Consider the following 26536-nt stretch of genomic DNA (forward strand, 5'->3'; position numbering starts at 1 on the left):
TGACAAAGGACTTGTATTTAGAATATATAAATAACTCTTACAACTCAGTAAAAAAAGGGAAACAACTCAATTTTTTTAAATGGACAAAAGACCTGAACAGACATTTAACCAAAGAAAATATAGAAATGACAAATAAGCATGGCAAATGTTCAATATATCATTAGGCATTGAGGAAATGCAAACAAAAACACAATTAGAATGAGTAAAATTAAAAAGACTGATCATACCAAGAGTTGGTCACAATGTGGAGCAACTACAAACACTGCTTATAGGAATGTAAAATGGTACAACGACTGTGGAAAATAGTCTGGCAGTTTCTTAAACTATAAAGCCTACACCTACCATATGGTGTACCCATTCCATTATAACATGTTTCCATACAGAAATGAAAGCATACATCCTCAGAAAGACTTATACATTAATGTTCAAAGCAGCTTAATCGCGATAGCCCCAAACTAGAAACAACCTAAAAACCTGCACACAGGTGAATGGATAAATAAATTGTGGTTATATCCGTATTAGGGAATACTAACAATAAAAAGGAAATCAATTATTGATACGTGTGACAACTACAGAAAAATCTCAAAAGAATTATGCTGAGTGAAAGCCAGACCAAAAAGAAAGGGAAAAAAAAAGGAGTACACACTGTAGGATTCCATTTACATAAAATTTTTTAAATTTATAGTGACAGAAAGCAGACCAGACTAGAGATGAGAGATGGGAAGGAAGAGAGGGATGCAGGAACAAATTACAAAGAGGCACCAGGAAACATCTGTGGGTGATAGATATGTTCATTTGGACTGTGGTGATACTTTCTGTTTCGCTGGTGTATACGTATGTCAAAAGTTATCAAACTGTTATACTTTAAATATGTGAACATTGTTGTACCTCAATTACACTTCAATAAAGCTGTAAAGAAAGAATAAAAGTAGAATGAACTGTCAAGTACAGAGTTTTGGAGAACCCTGACATTTAAGGACAGAAGAAAAGGAATCACTAAAGAAGAAAAAAAAACTGATCATAGGCAGGATAAGATGCAAATTATTACAGTTATCAACTTCAGGGGAGTTGTAAACAGTGTAGAATGATAGAGGAATTAAGAAAGTTGGTGATTAAGAAAAGACCAGTGGATTTAGACATTAGGATATACGTATTAAAAGAGCAAAATATTCAGAGGTCACCAAAGAGACCAGTACTGAAGTCAGAATGTCAAGGGTTAGGGCTTCCCTGGTGGCACAGTGGTTGAGAGTCCGCCTGCCGATGCAGGGGACACGGGTTCGTGCCCTGGTCTGGGAAGATCCTACGTGCCGTGGAGCGGCTGGGCCCATGAGCCATGGCCACTGAGCTTGCACATCCGGAGCCTGTGCTCCGCAACGGGAGAGACCACAGCAGTGAGAGGCCCGCGTACCGCCAAAAAAAACCACAAAAAAACAAAAAACGAATGTCAAGGGTTAAGAGAACGGGAGGTCAGTGAGTGACAGCAGAAGGGTAGCACTCACCTGAGAAGTATTCAAACAAAAAAGAGAGAAAGCTGATGCAAGACAGAAGTTTCACTCATTAGTTATATGCTCTTTCCCTTCTTGACAACCATAGACAATATAAATGCATTTATGTTTTACTGGCATCATAATCAAAGATGTCATTAAAGATGTCAATCTACTGTATCATTACATTTTTTTTCCAGGACCAAAAGCATTATGACATTTAAATAAAAATGTTCCTGACAACTTTATCCACCCTTCCAAAGTTCAATACCTATGAAATGAGTGATGGAGGAGGATCCTCTGGTAACAACCCTGTTGAGGACCTGCTCCAGAATTTCTTGTCTGATCATCTCATGGATCTAAAAAGAACAGAAGAACCAATAAAATATTCCTTGGTGACCTTCAGCTTACAATTATATCAATGCATGTTAGGCAGATTAAAGAATAGTTTGAATATGGGTAAAACTGGACTGTTTATTTCAAAGACAAATATAATGTGAATCATCTGGAAAGAATCACTCAATTCTACCCTCATTCTGTGCTCAGACAATTCATTAGCAGGGCAAACTTTTATTAGCCTAAAAGAGAAATCATATGAAAGTACTGCTACATATAAGGTCCAGCATCAAACAGGAATAATTCTACCTAGGTATCTATTACATGCCAATGTCCATATTCCTGACAGTATGCACAACTTTTATTTTAAAATTTAAAAGCCCACGAAAATTTCTGAAAACCTACAAAATCTTCACCAAGCCCTTCCTCAGTTTCTACAAGCAGAGCAACTGCCTAAAAAACAACCTGTTTTGAATTTTTACTTGAATTTTAGTTAAATTTCATACCTGAACTTGATAACTTTGGGATACAGACTAATTACTTTCAGACCCTGGACTAATAATTTCATTATTAGTAAATTCTATGTTCTATAGATACCTTGGCAAAGCCAACATCTGTGTGAAATCAAGTGGAACCTTCTTAGTTTTAAAAAAGATTAATTTAAAAACAAAAACCATTTTCTTATTCTAAGAATGTTTTTAATCGGATTATGGTTAAGGAGAGTCATATGTATCTAATACACAACTCTCAAGGACTATTATATGGCATTCACTTCATAGTTCTGGATCAGAACATCAGATTTACATTTAAATTGGCCTCCAAATAACATTTTTAGCAGATACTTTTGTTGTGTAGATACAGTGAACAACTGAATGTAAAGAAGATGTCTTAGAGAAATCACTAGCAAAGCAAATTTGTTTAGTCTCAGATATGATCTTTTTTGAACTTGAAATGCATTTTTGAAAGCTATTTCAGAAATTAAGATTGAGATGATAGCCATAATATGGTAATGAATTAAAAGAGTGTAAATTCCCCAATTTGGTTCTTCAGAAACAATGAACCAATAAGCATGATTCTTCAAGCTTGATGTTCTACAGCAACCTAAAAGATTATTTTTTGTATAAGGGAATTTTAAAAACCCAGAAATGATTTACTGCTAGAGGAAGAAGAGGAAATCATGAGGAAGTTAACTTATATTCAAACTTCTAAAACATGGTCAGGAAGAACAGAAATTAGAATAAATGAAAATCTCATATAAATAAAGAGTGAGAAAGTAAGTATTCCATCAAACTGGGTCTATAATGTTTCAATTACTATCCCAATCTCTGTTCTGGGAAACTGCTACATACTCAAATTGCCCTGTCCCCCAGACTCCCAAGTTAATGCCCTATTTATTAGGGAATGGTTGCTAAACTAGAGTCTCACCTTGAAAGTTTCCAACAGGATATTAGCTCCCAGCTTACATGCATGCTGGTTTGGCATTCTAGAAAGACCTGAGCTGGCTTCAATAGTTTTTCCATCAAGAATCTTCTTTGGCCCATAGGAATCCATTAAAATGAAGCCAAGTTCTACCAGACCCTGAGTAACATGATCCCAACTGTGAACACTGCAAGAAAACAAAGTTTAGTTAAGAAGAAAAACTTAGTAAAATACCTTACCTCTATATTCTCTGCCACGTTACATATTTCCCAAACTTGACCTGGATAACCAACACTCCACATCAATTCTGAATTTCTTAATGAACAGTAATGGGAATGGTAGGCAAGCAATCTCTAACGACAGAACACCAAGAAAATCCAAAAACCACAGAACATTAAAAAACATATGAGGCAGGGCAGCACTCTGAGAGGATGACAACATGCTGGAGGATTAGGGCAATGCCACACCTAGAAGATTAGCCCTTGGTACACCCTACCACTATCCTCAAGTCACAGAGGCAGAATGTGTTAAAAGATACAGCACTCTCAGACAAACTAATGGGGAATATCAAAAACGATAATAAGGAGATAAGCAATAACCACCAAATACAAGAAAACAATATCACCACGAAAGAAAAGCACCAAACTCAATGAAGACAACTAATCGCTAAGGGAAAAGGTTAATGGAACAAAGAGAAGATTTTAAAAGTCTAATGAATATCCTCAGAGAAATAAGAAAGAATATTATAGCATGAAACAAAAAATGAACTGTTATGAAAATAGAACCAATTAGAAATACTGGAAATAAAAAACATGACGGATAGAGTGAAAAACTCAATAAATGGACCTAAGAATAAAATGGGCAGAGCTGAAGAAATAATTATCGAGAAGAGCGAACTAAGGAATTTTTGTTGAACTTGACATAAAAAGACAAAAATATGAAAAACGTGAAAGAAAAATTAAGAGATACAGCACACAGATCAAGAAATTCCAACAGTTAATAAGAGAGAAAAAGGGGAGACAGTACTCAAAGAAAATAGAAGAAAATCATTACAGAGTTTAGGAAAGACATGACTCCTTACAGTGAGAGGGAACACCAATTACCAAACAGAAATGAATTTAAAAGGAACTTTACATAAACACAAATTGTGTTAAATTTCAGAAGATCAAGGATAAAAATAAAGTCTTAAAAGTTCCCATGAAGAAAAATAACAGATTATCTAAAATAATATAAGAATCAGATAACCATCAGACTTTTCATCAGCAATTCTAGATGCAAAAAGACAACGTGAAACTGATTATAAACTCAGAATTATTATTATTTTTTTTTATAAACTCAGAATTTTAAACCTCGTCCAACTATTGCTGTTCAAGTGGAAGAGCAAAACAAAGACATTTTCAGATATGAAAAGTTTACTATCCACAAACCATATCAGAAAGGATTACTGCAAAAAATATATACTTATGGCATATTTCCAAGTGAAAAGTATGAGGTTCAAAAGATAGATGTAAACAAAGAAACCAGTAAAATTATGAAGTCTAAGTAAGTATAGTCTGTTAATAATCTTAACAAGAATGAAGTGGAGAAATGTGTGCTGTGGGCTAAAGTTACCATCTTGGAGGGAGGAGACAGTTGTAGTCGGTTTGCTACAAAATGTTTATCTGTAACATGAAAGAGCTCATACATGATTGGTAAACAGGGGAGGTAAGTATAACCTGGAAGTTGTATTGGTTCATAGGTGATTTTTTTTCCTAGTACATTAATGTTCTGCACCTCTAAGTATCTTCAGGTAAACACAAAGTATGTCAATAGAGCTAAATATAGCAAACCATGGAGACAAACCACAGACAAAGCATGACATAGTAAAGACCGTTATAACAGCTAAAGTATATTCTGAAATACAACATTAAACATGAAAGTAACAACCAGGATGGTTACCAGTTTTTTCAATTTGATTTAAAATGGATTTGCCTAAAACTGCTAATTTAATTGTCTAAAACTGCTAATTCAATTCCATCCATCAGTCCCAAACTCCAACAGTTAAAGTAAATAAAACTCGGTTTTCTACTCACCTAAAAAGCCAATGAAGACTCAGGCCAATAGAGTAGTAATAGCATTAAAGGAAATAGCATGAAAGGAGCAAAGGTACCTACTTCAGTTTTGTATCCTTGCTATCAAGGTGGCCAAGAACTCAGCCCTTGGGATTCAAGGATCTTCTGATCTTAACACTAAATACCCTATGAACCTTATGGTTCATGAACTTACCTATTCTTTACCACTTCCAAGATCATGGTTGAAACACAACATCTATGAGGAACTAGATTCTGAAGAAATTTTGAGCCTTGGAGAAGCTGAAGATCCTTAAAGCTTTTTATAACCAAAGACTTTAAAAGGTCAAATACCTAATATAATGAAAGAAATAGGAAAATGAAGCAAAAAATGATAGCCCATACTATAGAATCTTAACCCTGTAACTGTTCCTACTTGCTGCCATACACTCATATCCCTATGACAACTGTTTCACTGATGAGTATGATACAAAAATTATGACTTTCAGTGGGAACTTAAACGAGCTGAAGACAGGTCTTCCTTGAGAGAAAAAGGGCTAAAAAGCAATATTACCCACAACCAGAGAAACACATATGAGAAAAAAGGGTAAAGGATTTTGTATTTTCATTCTTTCAAATAACAGATTCTCATTAATTTCAAGTTGATCAGGGACAGTTTCTTAGAAAGCTACAACATAATACAACTGCAATGAATACCCAGCTAAACTTCCCATTCTTGCTACTTGGACTGTGTGATGTTTCCACTCTTATTCCCATCTCACCACCTGGCTTACCACACAATAGGAAGTGGAGGTATAAACCAAGTATCTGAAGAAGTCTTCAAGCAGCCCACAGAGAACAGTGTGGGCCTACATTCTTATAGGGAAATATGCTGCTAGCAGGGTGGGAGTGGAATTGTTTAGGAAAAGATAATTTTTTAAAAACAGACTATTGTACACTTTATCAACTACAGAAGGAACCAAAAAGTCATTCATAAATACCTGTTCCTCAAATCTCTGTATTCTTGTTACAGAGAGGAAGAGGGCAATGCTGAAAGGACATATATTACTACTGAAATCTCCTTGCTGTCCTGCCTAGAACAGATAAATCAAAAAGGAGTCATAACTTACATCTGAAAAGTATAACATATCCTACTTAAAAACAAGTCCTTAGATGGATCAGAAACCTAAATATAAGAGCTAAAACTATAAAACTTTTAAAAGGAAACACAGTAGGAAATCTTCAAGACTTTGGATTAAAGATTTCTTAGATACAATAACAAAAACATAATTTATATAAGAAAAAAACTGATAAATTGGATCTCATTAAAAATCAAAACTTTTGTGCTTCAAAAGACACCATTAAGAAAATGAAACAAGCCACAGACTGAAAAAAATATTTGCTAATTACATACATGATAAAGGACTTGTACCCATGGTATACAAAGCATTCTTAAAACTCTTTAAGTCACAATCAAAAAATGGGCAAGGGCTTCCCTGGTGGTGCAGTGGTTGGGAGTCCGCCAGCCGATGCAGGGGACGCAGGTTCGTGCCCCAGTCCGGGAAGATCCCACATGCTGCAGAGCAGCTGGGTCTGTGAGCCATGGCTGCTGGGCCCGCGCGTCCGGAGCCTGTGCTCCGCAGCGGGAGAGGCCACAGCAGTGAGAGGCCCGTGTACCGCAAAAAAAAAAAAAAAAAAAACTGAAAAGACATTTCATCAAAGATATCAGAACAACTAAATAAGCACATGAAAAGATGTTTGGTTATCATCAGTCACTAAGGAATTGCAAAGTAAAACCTCTATGAGATACTGTTTCACAGCTATTAGAATAGGTATATTAAAAAAAAAAAAAGACAGTAACAAATGTTGGCCAGGATGTGGATAAACAGGAGCCTTCATACAGTGCTGACGGATATGTAAAATGATGTAGCCACTTTGAAGAACAATTTGGTAGTTTCTTTAAATTATAAACATATGGGACTTCCTCAGTGGTCCAGTGATTAAGACTCCGTGCTTCCACTGCAGGGGGTGCAGGTTCGATCCCTGGTCAGGGAACTATGATCCCACATGCCACACGGCATGGCCAAGAAAAAAAGAAAAACATTTTATATATATATATATATATATATATATATAGAGAGAGAGAGAGAGAGAGAGAGAGAGAGAGAGAGAGAGAGAGAGAGAGAGAGAGAGAGAGAGACATAAATGTATTACATAACCCAGAAATTCCACTTGCAGGTATCTACCCAAGAGAAATGAAAACGTATGTCCACACAAAGACATGCATGTGAATGTTCACAACAGCATTATTCATAATAGCCAAAAAGTAAAAACTCAAATGTCCATCAACTGGTGAACAGCTAAACAATGGATATGTCTATACAATGGAATACTATTTAACAATAAAAAGGAATGAAATACTTGTAAGTGCTACAACATGGATAAACCTCCAAAATTATGCTAAATGAAAGAAGACATACACAAAAGATTACATATTGTATGATTCTATTTATATGAAATCAGGAAAGGTAAATCTATAGAAACAGGCATGAAGAATCTTACAAGGTGATGAAAATATTCTAAAACTGAATTATGATGATGGTTGCACGATTAGGTAAACTTATGAAAAATCAATGAATTACACACTTAAAATGGGTGTATTTTTTTTTTCTTTTTTTTTTGGCTGTGTTGGGTCTTCGTTGCTGTGCGTGGGCTTTCTCTAGTTGCAGTGAGTGGGGGCTACTCTGTTGCGGTGCGTGGGCTTCTCATCGTCCTGGCTTCTCTTGTTGTGCAGCACAGGCTCTAAGCACGCAGGCTTCAGTAGTTGTGGCACATAGGCTCAGCAGTTGTGGCTTGCGGGCTTAGTTGCTCCACGGCATGTGGGATCTTCCTGGGCCAGGGCTTGAACCCATGTCCCTTGCGTTGGCAGGCAGATTCTTAACCACTGTGCCACCAGGGAAGCCCCAAATGGGTGTATTTTATGTTATGTAAATTGTACCTCAATAAAGCTTAAAAAATAGATCTTTGAGCCCTGAAAGAAATGACAAGAAACAAAAGAAAAAAAGGAATACAGCTTCCCTGGTGGAGCAGTGGTTAACAATCCTCCTGCCAATGCAGGGGACACGGGTTTGATCCCTGGCCCAGGAAGATTCCACATGCTGCAGAGCAACTAAGCCCGTGCATCACAACTACTGAGTCTGCGTGCCACAAATACTGAAGCTCGCACGCCTAGAGCCTGTGCTCCGCAGCAAGAGAAGGCACAACAATGGGAAGCCCATGCACTGCTATGAAGAGTAGCCCTGGCTCGCCGACTAGAGAAAGCCTGTGCACAGCAATGAAGACCCAACACAGCCAAAAATAAAAACAAATAAATTAATCAATTAAAAAAAAGAAAAAAAGGAATAAATATAAAATCAAAGATGAATAAAACAGAAAACCAACAAACAAATATAAAACAGTCGATAAAGCTGGTTCTTTGAAAAGATCAATAATATAGTTACTGTAAACCTAAATAAAAAGAAGAGTGAACAGATACAGACAAGACAAAGGAGCTTTAAAGGCTAGTTCCCACATCATGGTCTTTAAATATCCTTTCCTACAAAAGGGACCCAAGGCTCCTTAGAGAAATCAGAATGGGGTACGGAAAGTACAAGTGTGTCTTGGATAGCTTATGCCACAGAAGTGCTCAAAGACTAATGGGGCCATGTTAGAAGGACACATAGCCTACCTCAAGGATCCAATTAGCCAAATATGGGTCACTTTGGGTACTACATACGAGCAGATTGAATTTTAAAAGGTTCATTGGCTGCATAACAATATCCAAAAAAATGGGAGGTGGCTCTTTTCACAGAAGAAAACCAGCTAATAATGTAGAAGGAATGACAGAATTAAAATTTTCTAATCTTAATTCTACCATTTTGCAACTCCGAGTATAATTAGTGATTTAGACTAAGAATCATCAGTAGACGGGAAAACAAAATCCACTGTGTGAAAGGTTGCTGAGGAAAAGAATTTCCGCATGCCTCGAATTATGATCCCATGGATTACTTTCTAATTACAAAATGAAACATATACCTTTGCAAATGAAGAAAACTGATGGTCATTGTCTTGATCAAATGATTTGGCTAAGACTGCCTGATACTATGAGCCTTCTGACATAATGCAATAGAATAGTGGTTGGCAAACTACAGCCTCTGGGACAAATCTAGCCCATCACCTATTCTTGTACAGCCCATGAGCTAAGACTGATTTTCACTTTTTTAATTGTTGAGGGGAAAAAAAAAATCAAAGGAAGAATAATATTCTGTGACACACGAAAATTAAATAGAATTCAAATTGCAGTGCCCATGTAGTTTCATTGGCACACAGCCACAGTCATTCATTTATGTGTTGTTTCTGGCTGCCTTCTTGCTACAACAGTAGGGCCGAGTAGCACTGACAGAGACCGTATCACCTGCAAAGCCTAAAATAGTTAGTGTCTGTCCCTTTAGAGAAAGTTTGCTGACCCCAACAAGAGAAAGTATACAACATCACTTATGACATATTCTTGCCAAAAATGTTTAACTTGAATCTAATCATGAGGAAAAAGACAAATCTGACAATGAGAGACACAAGAAAACTGGGCTGGATGCTTCAAAAAACTCAATGAAAAGGTATCAATCCTTATTCTTAGAAGACATCTGTGGAAGTATTCAGGCATTGAAGGGTCATGATTTCTTCTTTTAAATGGTTCAGAAAAAAATCTATACTTGTGAGAAAGTGAGATAAGGTAAATGTAGCAAAATACTTAAAAAGAGTTCAAAACATTTCTAATTTTTATCTTACTACTTCACAAATATTTAATGATGAATGACTTAGCTTCACAAAACCCCACAATATATTACTAGAAATAGGCAATTTCCCAATTCACAAATACAGAAACAGAGGTCAAGACTGAAGCTCATAGAATAATGGAGTTAAGGTTAAATTTTGAGTTTCCTGCTGAACAGTCTTCACCTTGTTTTTTCTTTTTAAACACTAAAACACGTAAGGTATGGTTTTAAAACAGAACTTGCTTAAGAATGTAGTGATATCACATATCTTCCACTTTCAAAGTAAAAAAAAAAAAAGAGATCCTCTAGACCCAGGGTAGTTCTACAATATTTCTATGTATTTGTTTCCTGTCATTAACCGGCATAAGAGAGGCCTGAGTTCAAACATCCCTGTTTCATAAAGAGATCCTGGATCTCCTTAAGAGTGTGGGGCTACCTTCAGGAGTTTCAGTAGTTCTCTGCCTAGTTCACAGTCCAACTTGATGGCAAACACAATGTGTAGAATAATGGTGCCTTCCACGTGACGAAGTTCACCTGATGGTACAGTAACAAAATCCAACAGCCTAAAAGATTCAACAGAACGGTATGAGCTATAGTTTGGGAAAGAGACAACAGTGCATATGCTCATATGAACAAACAGAAAAACTCAAGCTGAACTAATATGATCACTGGAGGCAGGCACAAAGTACAAAATCTACTGTCTCATTCTCTGCTCCTTTTTACAAAACTTCTTGAAAGAACTGTCTATAGTCATTATTTCCACTTCTTTACCTCTTCCCAGTTCAATTCAATTCAATTAGGCTTCTGTCCCCTCCCTAACCTCCCTTCCAATGCTATTTGTAGCCCTTGCAAGAATAATCAAATGACCTCTACACTGTCAAAACCAATAACCAAATTTCATCTTAATTAAAGCCTCAGCAGATTTGACACAGTTGACCCCTTCTTTCTTGAAACATTTTCTTCTCTTAGCTTCCGAGGCATTGTCACTGGCCTCTTAATTATTTGTGCTGGCTCATCCTCCCTTTAAATGGTGAATGCCTCTGAGCTCAGTCTTGGGTTTCTTTCTCTTCTCTTCACGATTTCCCTAGGTGACCCTATCCAGTCTGAAGGCTTTAGTCCTTTCCAATCTGTATCTCCTGTCCTGACCTCTAAAACCCCAGACTGCCTGCTCAACACCTCCATATGGGATACTAATATACATCTCAAACTTACATGGTCAAAACTGAGCTTATTTCCCCCTAAACTTGCTTTTTGTCAGTCTTTCCTAACTCAGTATACAAGACCACCTTCTAATCAATTGCTCAAGCCAAGCAACTAAAAGTTATTCCAGATTAGAAGCAGTAGGCTGAAACAGGATTAAAAGCACGAACTCTGCAGCCAAACCGCTTGAATTCAAATCCCAGGTCCACCAATTTATCGCTACATAACCCTTGGAAATTCCTTAATTTCTCTGTGCCTTGGTTTCTATATGCATAAAGCAGAGGCAAAAGAGAGCTGCTGTAAGGTTTAAAGTGCTTAGAACATCACTTGGCACAGAGCAAGCACTCTGTTAAGTATCTGTTTCAAAAAACATCCTCTTTTTCAGTCACATCATGCTGTGCCCTGCCTTTGCACTAACTGTTCCACCAACTGAGAATGTGCTTTTTCCTGATCTATATATTGTGGCTCTTATCATTTAGGCTTCAGTTAAAATACCACCTTCTCAGAGAAGTTTTCCCTAACCACTCAACCTAAAGTAGCTATGCTGTCACTGTCACATCATCCATCTGAAATATATGCATAACACTTTTCACTCTAATATTTTTGTTATTTATTTATTTTCTTTTCTCTTCTCGTTGAAATATCTCCATGAGAGCAGGAACCTTGTCTGACTGGTTCATCACTGTAGTCCTAGGGCCAAATAGTTTCTGGCACAAAGTAAACACTTAAATAGCTTTTAAGCTTGCAACTTACAGAATAATTATTGCTGTTTTCCTGGAAAGATTAAAATGAAAGAGTTGAAGAGACTGCATTACTCTTTTAATTTTATTACTGAGCAGCTAAGGGGACTAGGGAAATTCTGTGCTGAAGTGAAGGTATGGACTGAACAGTTAGATAACAATAAGATGAATTTGGAAAAATGATTTTATTTCTATACTGTGATACTCACTCATCACTATTCTGTTCCTCACTGTGCTGCGTATCTAGCTTGTTGAAGAAAGTGATGATTCCTTCCAAAACCTTCTTCCGGCTTCCCTGAAAAAAATACAAAATAAGTAAGGTCTCTCCATAAAGGGCAAGTTGAACTTAAAGTTCTTTTCAGCTTGAAGGATTTTCAAGTATGAATTGAAATAAATTATAACCTAGAGTCACACTAAGAATTTATAGAACACTTTCATGTTGAAATTGAGTTTGAAATACATCTTAATATCAGATTTTAAGGGGCCTATAGTCCACCCTTTCTGAAATCTTTATCCCTTTTACTACCACACACACACAAAATGTGGTACTACAAGAGATAATGTATGTTTACTTTGGCTGAGGACCATGACCTTTTTACTAGATCAAATCATCATACATGAAATAAAATCATCTATGCCCTAGTATATAAAACAAGAGTATGAATAAGCTGAATGGTACTAACTGGTCATTTCACCAGAGTTAAAAAAAAAAGCAAATTTTTCATTTATACCTTTGAGGAGAGAACCAGAAGCTGATAGACCAAGGGTGGTATTTCTTGAAGATTCAATTTGGAGAACATCGTCAACACTTTTTCCACCACAGTTTCCACCTCTTCTGCAGTCAGAGGGACATCCCTGTGGATCAAAGATTCTAAAGATCAGAGCCTAATTTGGGAGATATTAGAATACTATAACTACCTCTTTTGATTTTTCTCTAATGCAGAACCTTAAAGGGGACCAATAACCTTACCTAAGCAAAGTTATCTTGGAAAAAAAAATCATAAAGTTATACTTTAAATAAGAAATCACAGCAAAAAAGAGTGGGGGTAAATTCTGTAACAGAAAACAGAGGTACCGATACTCTTATTTAGGGAACAGTGGTATTTGACCTTGCTACATTTCAGTTTCTAGTAGGTAAGTTCTCATAGCAGGATATAAAAAGAAAAGGGAATGATGATGCTTACTTGAACATGGAGGTGAGTTGGATTACATATTGATGATCCCATCTGATTAAAGAAATTGACAAAGGAAGTTTATGTCATTTAAACTTATTTACATATTACTTTGTAAAATTAGTAAGGAGGAAAAAATTAGGGCCATTTCAAGTTTGATTTGGTACCACTGGGAAACAAGATCAAAGAAATGACATTTAAAACAATGAAATAACAGCTTTTAACCTATCAGACTGGCAAAATCAAACTCTGATGATATTCAGTGCTGGTGAGATTTTGGGAAACAAGTACTTAACATACCGTTTTAGGGGATGTACACTGATATAATCCTTCTGGGAAGACAAGTTGGCAATACTACTTATCAACTTTAAAAATGCACATAACCAAAGACCCACCCAACTTACTATTAGAAATATATCCTATGTACATGCTTATAAAAGGTCACCTAGACATATAAGGATGTTAATTCCAACACTTTTTATAATAGCAAAAAACCAAATAGCCAAATATTATTTATCGGCAAAAAACAAATAATCTAACAATTGGACACTAGCCAAATATTATAACAGAATACTATGGAACTATTAAAAAGAATGATGTAAAGTGGTATATGCTGACATGAACAGATGTGTTAAATGAAAAATCAAAGGTATATTACAATGTAATGAATAAACTCTTTTGTGTAATTAAAAACAAATAAATGGATAAATATACATGTGCTGATTCATGCCTAAAATTATTTCTGTAAGGGACTTCCCTGGTGGCGCAGAGGTTAGGAATCCGCCTGCCAATTCAGGGGACATGGGTTCGAGCCCTGGTCCAGGAAGATCCCACATGCTGCAGAGCAACTAAGCCCGTGCGCCACAACTCCTGAGCCTGTGCTCTAGAGCCTGCGAGCCACAACTACTGAAGCCTGTGTGCCTAGAGCCCTTGCTCCGCAACAAGAGAAGCCACCGCAATGAGAAGCCCGCACACCGCAACAAAGAGTAGCCCCTGCTCACCACAACTAGAGAAAGCCCACACACAGCAACAAAGACCCAATGTAGCCAAAAATAATTAATTAAAAAAATATATATGTATTAAGGATTTCTTACTAGTAAGAATTTTTCATCTTTGATGTATGTCTTTATATACTTCATTTTTAATGGCTATAAGTTACATGGAATGGGTCTACCTTAACTTATTGATACATAGCTTACATACCATAACTTACATATCTCCATTATTGTATGCTTAAGTTGGTCACAAATTTCTGTGTTGAAATGTTCATGTATGAAGATTTTCTTATATGTTGCAATTTCTCCTTAGGGTAGATTCTCATATTTCTGGTTTAAAGATACAACATCACTTATACATCTCACTCCCTCAAAAAAATATAAAAGATAGTGGTAGGGTGACTTTCCAGCCTTAAGGACCTTGGGACTCCAAATACTGCTATAGGGATAAACTGCTGTGTTAAGATGGGGAGTCAAGTAAACAGAAACTATATGTATAGTCTTAGAACAGAGAATACAGTAAATAATCTCTCTCAAAAATTCATCACAGACTAAATGGTTTTATAATGGTAGACCATAAACCAAAATGGGCTAAAAACTTGAGTGGTATAAATTCCTAAAATAAATGATAATTCTTTTTTTGGTCACTTGTAGTCCTGAGAAAGTTCTACACATTAATAAGAAAGACTCACCTGCCAGAACAGAGGGTGTTAATCAACTGCTTCTTACATTCTTCCCCACTTAGTTCACCTAGAAATGCAAAATACACTGAGGAATAAATTTAATTCAGTGAAGAGAGTAAAAGCCACTAAGATTGGAAGAAAATTACCTTTTCCATAAGCTAGATTCTCCTTTTTGGTAGCAAGGGCAGTGAAAATGATGGGTAATAGCTCCAAAGATTTTCCATTCGTTAGGTTGCCCTGTTTGACAGCATCAACAAACTCACTGGCTAATTCAACCAATAATGCTCCTGGAAAATTGTGAACCTAAAAGTTGATGGGATTAAAAAAATGTTAAGCAGAAATCTAAATGTTCGATATCTCTGTCTAAGAAATACTCTTTTGCTGAATTAATAGAACTGGCATTGAAACCTAGAACTGGTCCTATAAGTGATTCAGGGAATCATTCTGCTCTGGTATAAACATAATTGTAAAGGATTTCATAGATCAGGATCTTCCACCAGTTCCCTGATGTTTTCAAATACGCCAACTCTTCAAAGAGATACATGTCCATGATACCAGAAATATAACGTAAACATCTAAATGGTTTATGGCTCTTCCATCAACTATTTTGTTTTATAACAGTAGTTCTTATTCATAAATAGGAGCTATGGTAGGTTTGGCACACTTAAGTTTTCCCTCCCTCAACAAATTACAAACCCCCCAAAATCCACCCAAAACCAAAAAAGTTTTTGTTTTCCATCTCACCTCCAGCATTAGTAATCCTATGATTTCAGATGCTACTTCTTTCTGCAAATCCCCTGATTCCAACAATTGGACACAACAACTGTATATCTTAAGTCTCCTAAGAGCTCCAGCTTCTTCAGAACAGGGGAAACCTTATTGTTTTAAACAGGTGGTACAGAAACAAAGAAAGAAAAAAGGCAGAATTCTTACAAGGTTGAAGGGTAAACAGGAAAAACAAAACAGCTTTGTAGTTGAATATAGAAACAGAATTATCAAACTACTTATTACTATGGTGTTTAGAACAGCAATATTTAGGAGCTTTGAAAAAGTATTTAATTTAGACAGAAAACTGAAACATTACCTTTTCTACTTCCACCCATGTCATTAATTTTTTAAATAATTTTATAGTGCAGAAGAAGGAACACCTTCTAATATACTTTAGAGCTTTTCTGGGATCCAGTAACCCAAATTAAGTGCCTTTAACATACTTCACTTCAAAACATCATCACTGATTGATGTCAGCAGGAATGTAGAGTAATAAAGACCTTGGAAAATGCTGTCCTCCATAAAAGCAACTAGAACACTAACAAAAACAGTGAAAACCAACTTGTTCAGGATTCTGGAAATTAACCAGACTTGCAACAATCCAGGGAGAGTTTATTTAAGATAAACAGCTGAATCTAAGTGAGAATAGCAGGCTCTGTTGTGTTTCAACATGCCCTCATTCCACCTCCTAACCCCTACCCCCCACCAGTCCAGTAGTCTTTAAAACCAACAGTTCACACTCATGGTACAAGCCACCAGTCTAGCAGCCTCTGGAGGGGACAGAATATAACTGGAGTTCCACCAAAGCCCAATTCCCAGATAACTGTCATTATTTGACCTGTCTGGCTATTCCTTAGAAATTTTCACTCTCAAGACTTGTCTTTACTTGACCTGACTTAGAACTCGCCCAGTGCAATCTTTTACCAGGGGCATTTGTCTAAACCAGTTGCAAGTGATTACTTTTTCAGCTGCCTGGATAGCAATAACAGTTGGGCATGCAACAAGCTGACCAAAGAACTTAAAATATAAGCCTGGAGAAAGGTGCAGAGGGGACTCTGAAACATTCTGACATATTCCTGGGAACCTAGGAAGCCATGAAAATACTTAGGGTTGTGCACATGGGAAGGGCTGTGTGTATGGCCAGGCAACACCCAAGAGGACCCTAATCTCTCACCTCTGGATGATCCTGAGGCTCTACACAAGCAGAAGGGCTAAGGAGGAGTTATAAGCTACCTGCCTGAGAACTGGAGGTGTGCATCTGACATGCACAGGGTCCCTCAGCAAAGGCTGGGAAACTCACTGGTTCCAGGCATTTTAAAGGAAATCCTTGCCAAATCATTAGCTGACCACAAAGCTAACCAAACAGAGACTTCAGGGGCCACATAGAACAGTGCCCATACACAACAAACAATACATATTTCACAAAATTAGTTCAGAAGAACAACTATAAAAACAAAAGCAACACCACAACAGCAACAACAGATCTGGGGGAGGGGGATGGTATCTGATTTCCAGAATTCCCACAAAATATCATTTAAAATGTCCAGTTTTCAGGAACAAAAAAATAAAAAACATACAGGGAAACAAGAGCATGGTCCATACAAAGGAAAAAAAGGAATCAATAGAAACCACCCCTGAGAGCGCCCAGATATTAGATTTACTAGACAAAGACTGAAATCAGCTATTTTAAATATGTTCAAAGAACAAAAGGAAACCATGTCTAAAGAACTAAAGGAAAATATAAGAATGATGTCTCACCAAATAGAGAATATCAATAAAGAGACAGAAATTATAAAAAGAACCAAACAAAAATTCTGGAATTAAAAAGTACAATAATTGAACTGAAGAGTCCACTAGAGGGGCTCAACAGGAGATCTGATATGGCAGAAAAAAGAATCAGAGAACTTGAAGATAGAGCAATTGAGATTATCCAGTCTCAGGGACAGAAAGAAAAAGAAAAATGATCAGAGCTTCAGAGACCTGCGGGATCCCGTCATGAATACCAACATAGACATACTGAAAGTCCCAGAAGGAAAGGAAAGAGAGAAAGGAGAAAAAAGAAGTAATGGCCAAAAACTTCCCAATTTTAATGAGAACACTAATCTACACATTCAGTGAATTCCCTGGCAGTCCAGAGGTTAGGAATCCATGCTTTCACTGCCGAGGGCCCAGGTTCAATCCCTGGTCAGGGAACTAATATTCCACAAGCTGCACAGTGCAGCCAAAAAAACAAAGCAAACAAACAAAACCCACATTCAAGAAGCTCAAAGAACTCCAAAGAGGATAAACCCAAGAGATCCACATTTAGACATACCATAGCAAACTATCAAAATCAAAGATGCCTCATCATAAAAAAAACCATATGTGAAAAACCCACACTTAACATCATACTCAATAAGTGAAGATTGAAAACTTTTCCGTAAGATAGGAAAAATACAAGGATGCCCACTTTTTCCACTTCTATTCAACATAATACTGGAAGTTCTAGATAGAGCAATTATTGCATTTAGTGCCACTGAACTGTACAGTTAAATAAAAAAGTTAAAGACAAGAAGAGAATATTGAAAGCAACAAGAGACAAGCAACTCATCTGGTAAAAGGAGTACTCAATACGATTAACAGCTGATTTCTCATTTTAAAAAATCACTGAAGGGCAGAAGGAAATGGGATAACATAGTCAAAGTACTGAAAGAACTCAACAGCCAGAAAAACTATCCCTCCAAAACTGTCAACCAAGAACTCTATAGCCAGAAAAACTATCCCTCCAAAACTGTCAACCAAGAACTCTATAGCCAGAAAAACTATCCCTCCAAAATGGAGAAATTAAGACATTCCCAGATAAACAAAAGAGAATTTGCTGCCAGAAGACCTGCCCTAATGCTAAAGGGAGTCTTTCAGGCTGGAATGAAAGGACACCAGACAGAATCTGAATCCACATGAAATAGAGAACATCAGTAAAGGTAACTACATAGGAAAATATGAAAGACAGTATAAATGTGCTTTGTAATTATTTTCTCTCCTATCTGATTTATAAGACACCTGCATAAAACAACAATTATAAATCTGCATTGGTGGGAATAAATGTGTAAAGATGTAATTTATAGGACAATAATAGCACAGAGGAGGAAAGGGGAGAATGAAGCTATATGTAGAGCAAAGTTTTATAACTATTAAATCTAAGCTGGTATTAATCTGAACTAGATTGTTATAAATTAACTCATTATTGCCCAGGGGAATTTTTGCAGAAACTAATGCATGTGGCCGGTGATTTTTATTTTGGCCGGCCAAAAAATTAATTCTGTTATTTCACTAACACTTTGTGGGTTATTACATTCAATAGTTAGACCTGACACACCTGTAAAGTCTTCTAATTTTTGTAAAATGTTGTCTTCAAGCCACCCTTCTATAGAAGCAAAGGAGCTTTCTCCTGCACCATGAATTTCATTTTCACTTTCTGTTTCAGAATCAATCACTAAGGTTTTTTGTCTCTTTGTTGGTCTAATACATCGTCTGAATCAGAATTATATTCTGAAGAACTATCATCTTCTGAGACACTAGTATATATGTCACTTGGACAATCATAGAAAGTATCTGCATAAAATTCACCAAAAAATTTTTCACTCAAAATTTCATGATGTGTCACTTTTGAAAATTTTACATTTATAATATACACAAGATTGAAGCAAAAACCAAACGGAGCAAAATGTGAATGATAATGACAATCATAAGTTGTATAATGAACCCTTGATCAATTTTAAGCTCTAACAACTTCTCATGGTGATGTTAATTGTAGCACTCTCTAAAAATGTATTGATATGTCTCCAGTCAATAATGTGTTAAGATGTCAGTTCTAATCGCCAAGGCAAGCACTAAGAAAGTAACTGAAAAAATTAGTGAAAAAGATTACAAAGGAATTAAAATGGTACACTAGAAAACACCTACTTAACATATAACACACAAGGTATTAACAGAGGAACAAAAAGACACGACGTAAAGAAAACAAAGAGCAAAACAGCAGATATCAATCCTACTTTTTTAGCAATTATGGTAAATGTAAAGGGATTAGATACTCCAATCAAAAGGCAAAGATTGGGACTTCTCTGGTGGAGCAGTGGTTAAGAAGCTGCTTGCCAGTGCAGGAGACATGGGTTCAATCCCTGGTCCGGGAAGATCCCACATGCCGCAGAGCAACTAAGCCCACAAGCCACAACTACTGAAGCCCGTGCGCCTAAGGCCCATGCTCCGCAACAAGAGAAGCCACCACAATGAGAAACGCGTGCAAAACGAAGAGTAGCCCCTGCTCACTGCAACTAGAGAAAGCCTGCGCACAGCAACGAAGACCCAACACAGCCGAAAATAAATAAAATAAATAGATTTATTTTAAAAAAGGGCAAAGATTGGCAGAACAGATTTTTTAAAATCCAATTATGTGCTGTCAATCAGAGACACAATTTAGATTCAAAGATACAAATTGTTTAGAAAAGATATACCATGAAAACAGTAACCAAAGAGGGCTGAAGTAGCTCTAAAAATAACAGAAAAAAGTAGACTTTAAGACAAAAATTACTATTAAAGACAAAAAAGGGCATTTTATAATGATAAAAGAATCAAGGCATAACAATTATAAACATATAAGCACCTAACAAAAGAGTTCCAAAATACACAAAGCAAAAACTAACAGAACTGAAGGGTGAAATAGACAATTCAACAATAGTTGGAGACTTCAACACGCCACTTCCAATAATCAACAGAACAATTAGAAGATCAACAAGGAAATAGACTTGAACACACCAGATCTAACAAACATCTATATAGAACACTACACACAACAGAAGACACATTCTTCACAAGTGCACATGGAGCATTCTCCAGGATAAACCACACATTAGGCCATAAAAAAATTCTCAATAAATTTAAAAGGATTATAATCATATCATTTATGTTCTGTGACCACAGTGGAATGAAACTAGAAATCAATACCAGAAGGAATCTGGAAAATTGACAAATATGTGGAAATTAACATAATCTTAAATACCACTGGGTCAAAGAAGAAAGCACAGAGAAATTAGAAAAATACCTTGAGATGAATGAAAATAAAAACACAATATTCCAAAAGCTATTGGATACAGCTAAAGTAGTGCTTAGAATGAAATCTATAGTTGTAAATACCTATATTAAAAAATAAGATCTCAAATCAATAACCCAATCTTCCACCATAAGAAATTATAAAAAGACAAAACTAAACTCAAAGCAAGTGAAAAGAATATAAAAGTAAAATCAGACATAAATAAAAGAGAATAGAAGAATAGAGAAAAATCAAGAAAACCAAAGCTTATTCTTTGAAAAGATCAACAAAATTGAAAAATCTTCAGACTGACCAAGAAAAAAAGGGAGAAGAATCAAATTACTAAAATCAGGAATGAAAGAGGGGCATTACTACCAATCTTACAGAAATAAAAAGAATAAGGTAATACAATGAGTAACTGTATACCAATAAATTACAAAACTTATATGAAATGGATAAATTGTTATAAAGACACAAAGTATCAAAGCTGACTAAAAAAGACAATAGAAAACCACAACAGACCTATAAATAAAGAGACTGAATTAGCAATCAAAACTCCTCTACAAAGAAAAGCCCAAAACCAGATGGCTTCCTTGGTGAATTCATGAAACATGTAAAGAATTAACTGCAATCCTTCACAAACTCTTCCAAAAAAAAGAGGAGGAGGAAACATTTCCCAACTCATTCTACAAGGCCACTGTTATCTTCATACCTAAACCAGACAAAGACATCCTAAGAAAACTATGAACAGTATCCCTTGTGACTACAGATGCAAAAATCCTCAACAAAATACTAGCAAACTGAACCCAGCAACATTTTAAAAAGGATTATACTCTATAACCAAATTGGATTTAACCCAAGAATACAAGAGTAGTTCAAATGTATGAAAATCAATATAATATACCATAGAAATAAAGGATAAAAACCACATGATCACCTCAGTAGACACAGAAAAAGCATTTGAAAATTCCAATACCTTTTCATGATAAAAAACACTCAACAAACTAAGAATAGAAGGGAACTTCCTTAACCTGATAAAGGGCATCCATGAAAAGCCCACAGCTACCATCACACTCAATAATATAAAACTGAAAGATTTCCCTGAGATCAGGAACAAGAGAAGGATGTTTACTCTCACCAATTCTATTCTACTGAGGGTTCCAACTGGGGTAATTAGGTAAGAAAAATAACAAAAGGCATCTAGATTGAAATAGAAATAAAGTGTCTATTCACAGATGACATAATCTTGTTTATAAGGAATCCACAAAGAAGAAACTGCTAGCACTAATAAACAAGTACAGGAAGGTAGCAAGATATGAGATCAATATACAAAAGTCTATTGCATTTCTATACACTAGCAATGAACACTGAGAACATTAAATTAAGAAAACGATCCCATTTACAATCACACCAAAAAGAATAAAATACTCAGGAATAAATTAATAAAAGTAGTGTAAGACTTGTACTCTGAAAAGTACAAATAAAAGTAGTGTAAGACTTGTACTCTGAAAAGTACAAAATACTGTTGAAAGAAATGAAAGAGGACCTAAGTAAATGGAAAGATATTCCATGTTCATTAATGGAAGACATATTAAGATAGCAATACTTTTCAAATTCATATATAGAGTCAACAAAATCACTACCAGAACCCCAGCTTCCATTCTTGCAGAAATTGACAAGCTAATCTTGTCATATGGAAACTCAAGGAACCCAGAATATCAAAACTAATCCTAAAAAAAAAAAAAAAAAAAGGTTAGAGGACTCACACTTCCCAATTTTAAAGCTTACTACAAAGCTCTTCTAATCAGGACAGTGTGGTATTGACATAAGGAGAGACACCTAGATCAAGGGAATACAACTGTGAGTCCAAAAAGAAACCGTCACATTTATGGGCAACTGATTTTCAATAAGGGTGCTATTGAAAATGGGGAAAGATGAAGCTGGACTCCTACCTCACACCATATACAAAAATTAACTAAAAATGGATCAAAAATCTAAATTTAAAAGCTAAAGCTATAAAACTTTGAAAAGAAAACACAGGTATAAATCTTTGTGACTTTGGATTAAGCAATGACTTCTTAGATATAAAACTAAAAGCGCAAGCTACAAAAAAATTAAGTATTAGGCATCAAAATTTTAAATTTTGTGCATCAAAGGATACCATCAAAAAAGTGCAAAGACAACCAGAATGGGAAAAAAATTTTGTGAATCATATATCTAATAAGGGACTTGTATCCAGAATATTTAAAGTAATATTAGAACTCAGTAATAAAAAGACAACCCAATTTTTAAAAGGTCAAAGGATTTGAACAGACATTTCTCCAAAGAAGATATACAAATGGCCAGTAAGCACAAGAAAAGATATGCAACATCATTAGCCATCAGGGAAATGAAAATCAAACCCACAATGAGATACCACTTCACACTCACTAGAATGGCTAGAATGAAAAAGACAATAACAAGTGTTGACAGAGGATGTGGGAAATGGGCATCCTTATTTCAGTACTGGTGGGAATGTAAAATGATGTAGCAGCTTTGGAAAACAGTTTGGCAGTCCCCAAACAGTTAAACATAGAGTTACCGTATGATCCAGCAATTCTACTCTTATTTACTAAAGAGAAATGAAAATATGTCTACACAAAAACTTGTAGCAGTATTCATAATTGCTCAAAAGTGTAGACAACCTAATTGTCCACCAACTCATGAATGGACAAGTATGATATATTCATATAATGGAATATTATTCACCAATAAAAAGGAATGAAATACTGATACAGGATACAACATGGATGAATCTTAGTAACCTTATGGTAAGTGAAAGCCAGTCACAAAGGACCACATATTGTATGATTCCACTTATATGAAATATCCAGAATAGGCAAACCTATAGACAGAAAGTAGATGAGTGGTTTCTTAGGGCTGACATGGATCAGAAGTTTAGGGAAGCAATAGCTAAGGGATGCAAAGTTTCTCTTAGGGGTAATAAAAATTCTTGAAAATTGTGGTGATAGATGTGCAACTCTGTGAATATACTAAAAGCCACTGAAATGCATTATTTTAAGTGGTGAATTGTACAATGTCAATTATATCTCAACAAAAAATGTACACTTTAAAAGGGTGAATTTTTTAGTATGTGGATTATATCTCAATTTTCTAAAATGTCATCATTAGCTAACTATTGGTTTACACCATTGATTTAACAGGATTAAAATGATTATGAGGTAGTGTCCATATATACTTGGTAATTCATGCTACTTTTAAACTAGGATTTCCAAATCTATGTTTTTATATAAGGTAAAAATAAGGTTATTTACAGAAGTGGGAGCCATGATAATCTGTTCCAGGTATGTCTACCCAAGAAAGAAATTACTCTTATTTCTTCCACTTATTCTTATTACTGTCACTTAGCATGTATTGACAGCTGCTTTTGATCTTTCATTATTTCCTTTTCTCTGATATTTCTACAAAACAGTCATTTAGCAAGTTTCCAATTTTTAACCAATTAAAAAAATTTTTACCTCCTAGAGAAATGGAAATAAAAACAAAAATAAACAAATGGGACCTAATGAAACTTAAAAGCTTTTGCACAGCAAAGGAAACCATAAACAAGACCAACAGACAACCCTCAGAATGGGAGAAAATATTTGCAAATGAAGCAACTGACAAAGGATTAATCTCCAAAATTTACAAGCAGCTCATGCAGCTCAATAACAAAAAGACACAACCCAATCCAAAAATGGGCAGAAGACCTGAACAGACATTTCTCCAAAGAAGATATACAGATTGCCAACAAACACATGAAAGAATGCTCAACATCATTTATCATTAGAGAAATGCAAATCAAAACTACAATGAGGTATCACCTCACACTGGTCAGAATGGCCATCATCAAAAAATCTACAAACATGGGGCTTCCCTGGTGGCGCAGTGGTTGAGAGCCCACCTACCGATGCAGGGGATGTGGGTTCGTGCCCCGGTCCGGGAGGATCCCACATGTCACGGAGCGGCTGCGCCTGTGAGCCATGGCCGCTGAGCCTGCGCGTCCGGCGCCTGTTGCTCCACAATAGGAGAGGCCACAACAGTGAGAGGCCCATGTACAACAAAACAAAACAAAAACAAAAACAAACAAACAATATCTACAAACAATAAATGCTGGAGAGGGTGTGGAGAAAAGGGAACACTCTTGCACTGCTGGTGGGAATGTGAATTAGTACAGCCACTATGGAGAACAGTATGGAGGTTCCTTAAAAAACTACAAATAGAACTACCATATGACCTAGCAATCCCACTACTGGGCATATACCCTGAGAAAACCATAATTCAGAAAGAGTCATGTACCAAAATGTTCATTGCAGCTCTATTTACAATAGCCAGGAGATGGAAGCAACCTAAATGTCCATTATCGGATGAATGGGTAAAGATGTGGCACATATATAAAATGGAATATTACTCAGCCATAAAAGAAACGAAATTTGAGTTATTTGTAGTGAGGTGGATGGACCTAGAGTCTGTCATACAGAGTGAAGTAAGTCAGAAAGAGAAAGACAAATACCGTATGCTAACACATATATATGGAATCTAAGAAAAAAAAAGTCATGAAGAACCTAGGGGTAAGACAGGAATAAAGACACAGACCTACTAGAGAATGGACTTGAGGATATGGGGAGGGGGAAGGGTAAGCTGTGACAAAGCGAGAGAGTGGCATGGACATATATACACTACCAAACGTAAAACAGATAGCTAGTGGGAAGCAGCCGCATAGCACAGGGAGATCAGTTCAGTTCTTTGTGGCCACCTAGAGGGGTGGGATAGGGAGGGTGGGAGGGAGGGAGATGCAAGAGGGAAGAGATATGGGAACATATGTATAACTGATTCACTTTGTTAGAAAGCAGAAACTAACACACCATTGTAAAGTAATTATACTCCAATAAAGAGTCAAAAAAAAATTTTTTTTTCATGCACAGGAAGATGTGTTTTTGAACCCTTGCAAGGAGAGACACAATTTACTTGAGGGGGTAAGAAAAATAAAGCAAGTTAAAATAACCTGCTAAGAGTGTAAAGCAACTTTTAATTTTTGCTTGTAGAATTTTATTCTACTACAATTTATAAAACAACTATGAGTCACAACCAGCAACAATGTAGAACTGGCCCTTGTTCAAGACATGGAATAAAAATATGCCCCACTGGGAATTAAGAATCTCTACATAAGTCACCTAAGATACTCCATTTCATTAAAACTCAGAGCACCCTAGCCTCTTTTGTTAAGCACAGATTAACTATTAAACATTGCTGCTCTCTTCTCCACAATTTTTCTTTTGGCTACACCGCAGGGCATGCGGAACTTCCCCGACCAGGGACAGAACCCGGGCCCCCTGCAGTGGAAGCACGGAGTCTTAACCACTGGACCACCAGGGAAGTCCTCTTCTCCACAATTTTAAAAGCACAAATAAATCAAAGCGGATTTTATGACGTGCATCCTTTACAGGCTCCAAAACCAGCAATACAATCTCAGGTAGCCACTTCAACCCCCTTTAGCAAAATTATTTAAGTCCACAAGACAGGAGACTGCTGCTTTAGTTGATTCTGTAAAATCCCCAAAACAGAAAAGTCTCAGTGGGGCATCAAACAGTAAGAAAAGTAGCAATATGCACCCAAAGTAAACAAATATACCAATGAATCCAGAGAGATAGAAGTGGCATTATTATTACCTTTGAAGATGGCTCTCAGGAGTGCTCCAGCAGCTTTTCCTTTCACTGCCTGATTCTGAAGGAGATTAGCCAGCTGCAAAGAAAAGAAAAAGCTACAAGTCCCTGGC

The 26536-nt window shown here is 36.2% G+C and overlaps 1 protein-coding gene across 6 annotated transcripts in view; it reads right to left on the bottom strand.

The window, feature by feature from the left end:
* FANCI (FA complementation group I) overlaps nt 1-26536 on the bottom strand; it is a 77020-nt gene that overhangs the window by 41382 nt on the left and 9102 nt on the right. For 3 of the 6 annotated variants that reach the window (XM_032620174.1, XM_032620201.1, XM_032620164.1), the window contains 12 exons: nt 26430-26502; nt 15633-15763; nt 15035-15191; nt 14898-14955; nt 13223-13264; nt 12770-12893; nt 12248-12333; nt 10535-10661; nt 6289-6381; nt 5505-5641; nt 3246-3426; nt 1756-1843 (listed from right to left, as the gene is read on the bottom strand). In XM_032620174.1, the coding sequence (XP_032476065.1) occupies nt 1756-1843; nt 3246-3426; nt 5505-5641; nt 6289-6381; nt 10535-10661; nt 12248-12333; nt 12770-12893; nt 13223-13264; nt 14898-14955; nt 15035-15191; nt 15633-15763; nt 26430-26502 (1297 nt within the window). Of the gene's footprint in view, nt 1-1755; nt 1844-3245; nt 3427-5504; nt 5642-6288; nt 6382-10534; nt 10662-12247; nt 12334-12769; nt 12894-13222; nt 13265-14897; nt 14956-15034; nt 15192-15632; nt 15764-24668; nt 26503-26536 lie in introns of all 6 variants that reach the window. The other 3 variants (XM_032620193.1, XM_032620184.1, XM_032620210.1) reach the window with 3 other exon arrangements.

Source organism: Phocoena sinus, chromosome 2 (assembly GCF_008692025.1).
Source record: "Phocoena sinus isolate mPhoSin1 chromosome 2, mPhoSin1.pri, whole genome shotgun sequence".
In the NCBI taxonomy this organism is placed as follows: domain Eukaryota; kingdom Metazoa; phylum Chordata; class Mammalia; order Artiodactyla; family Phocoenidae; genus Phocoena; species Phocoena sinus.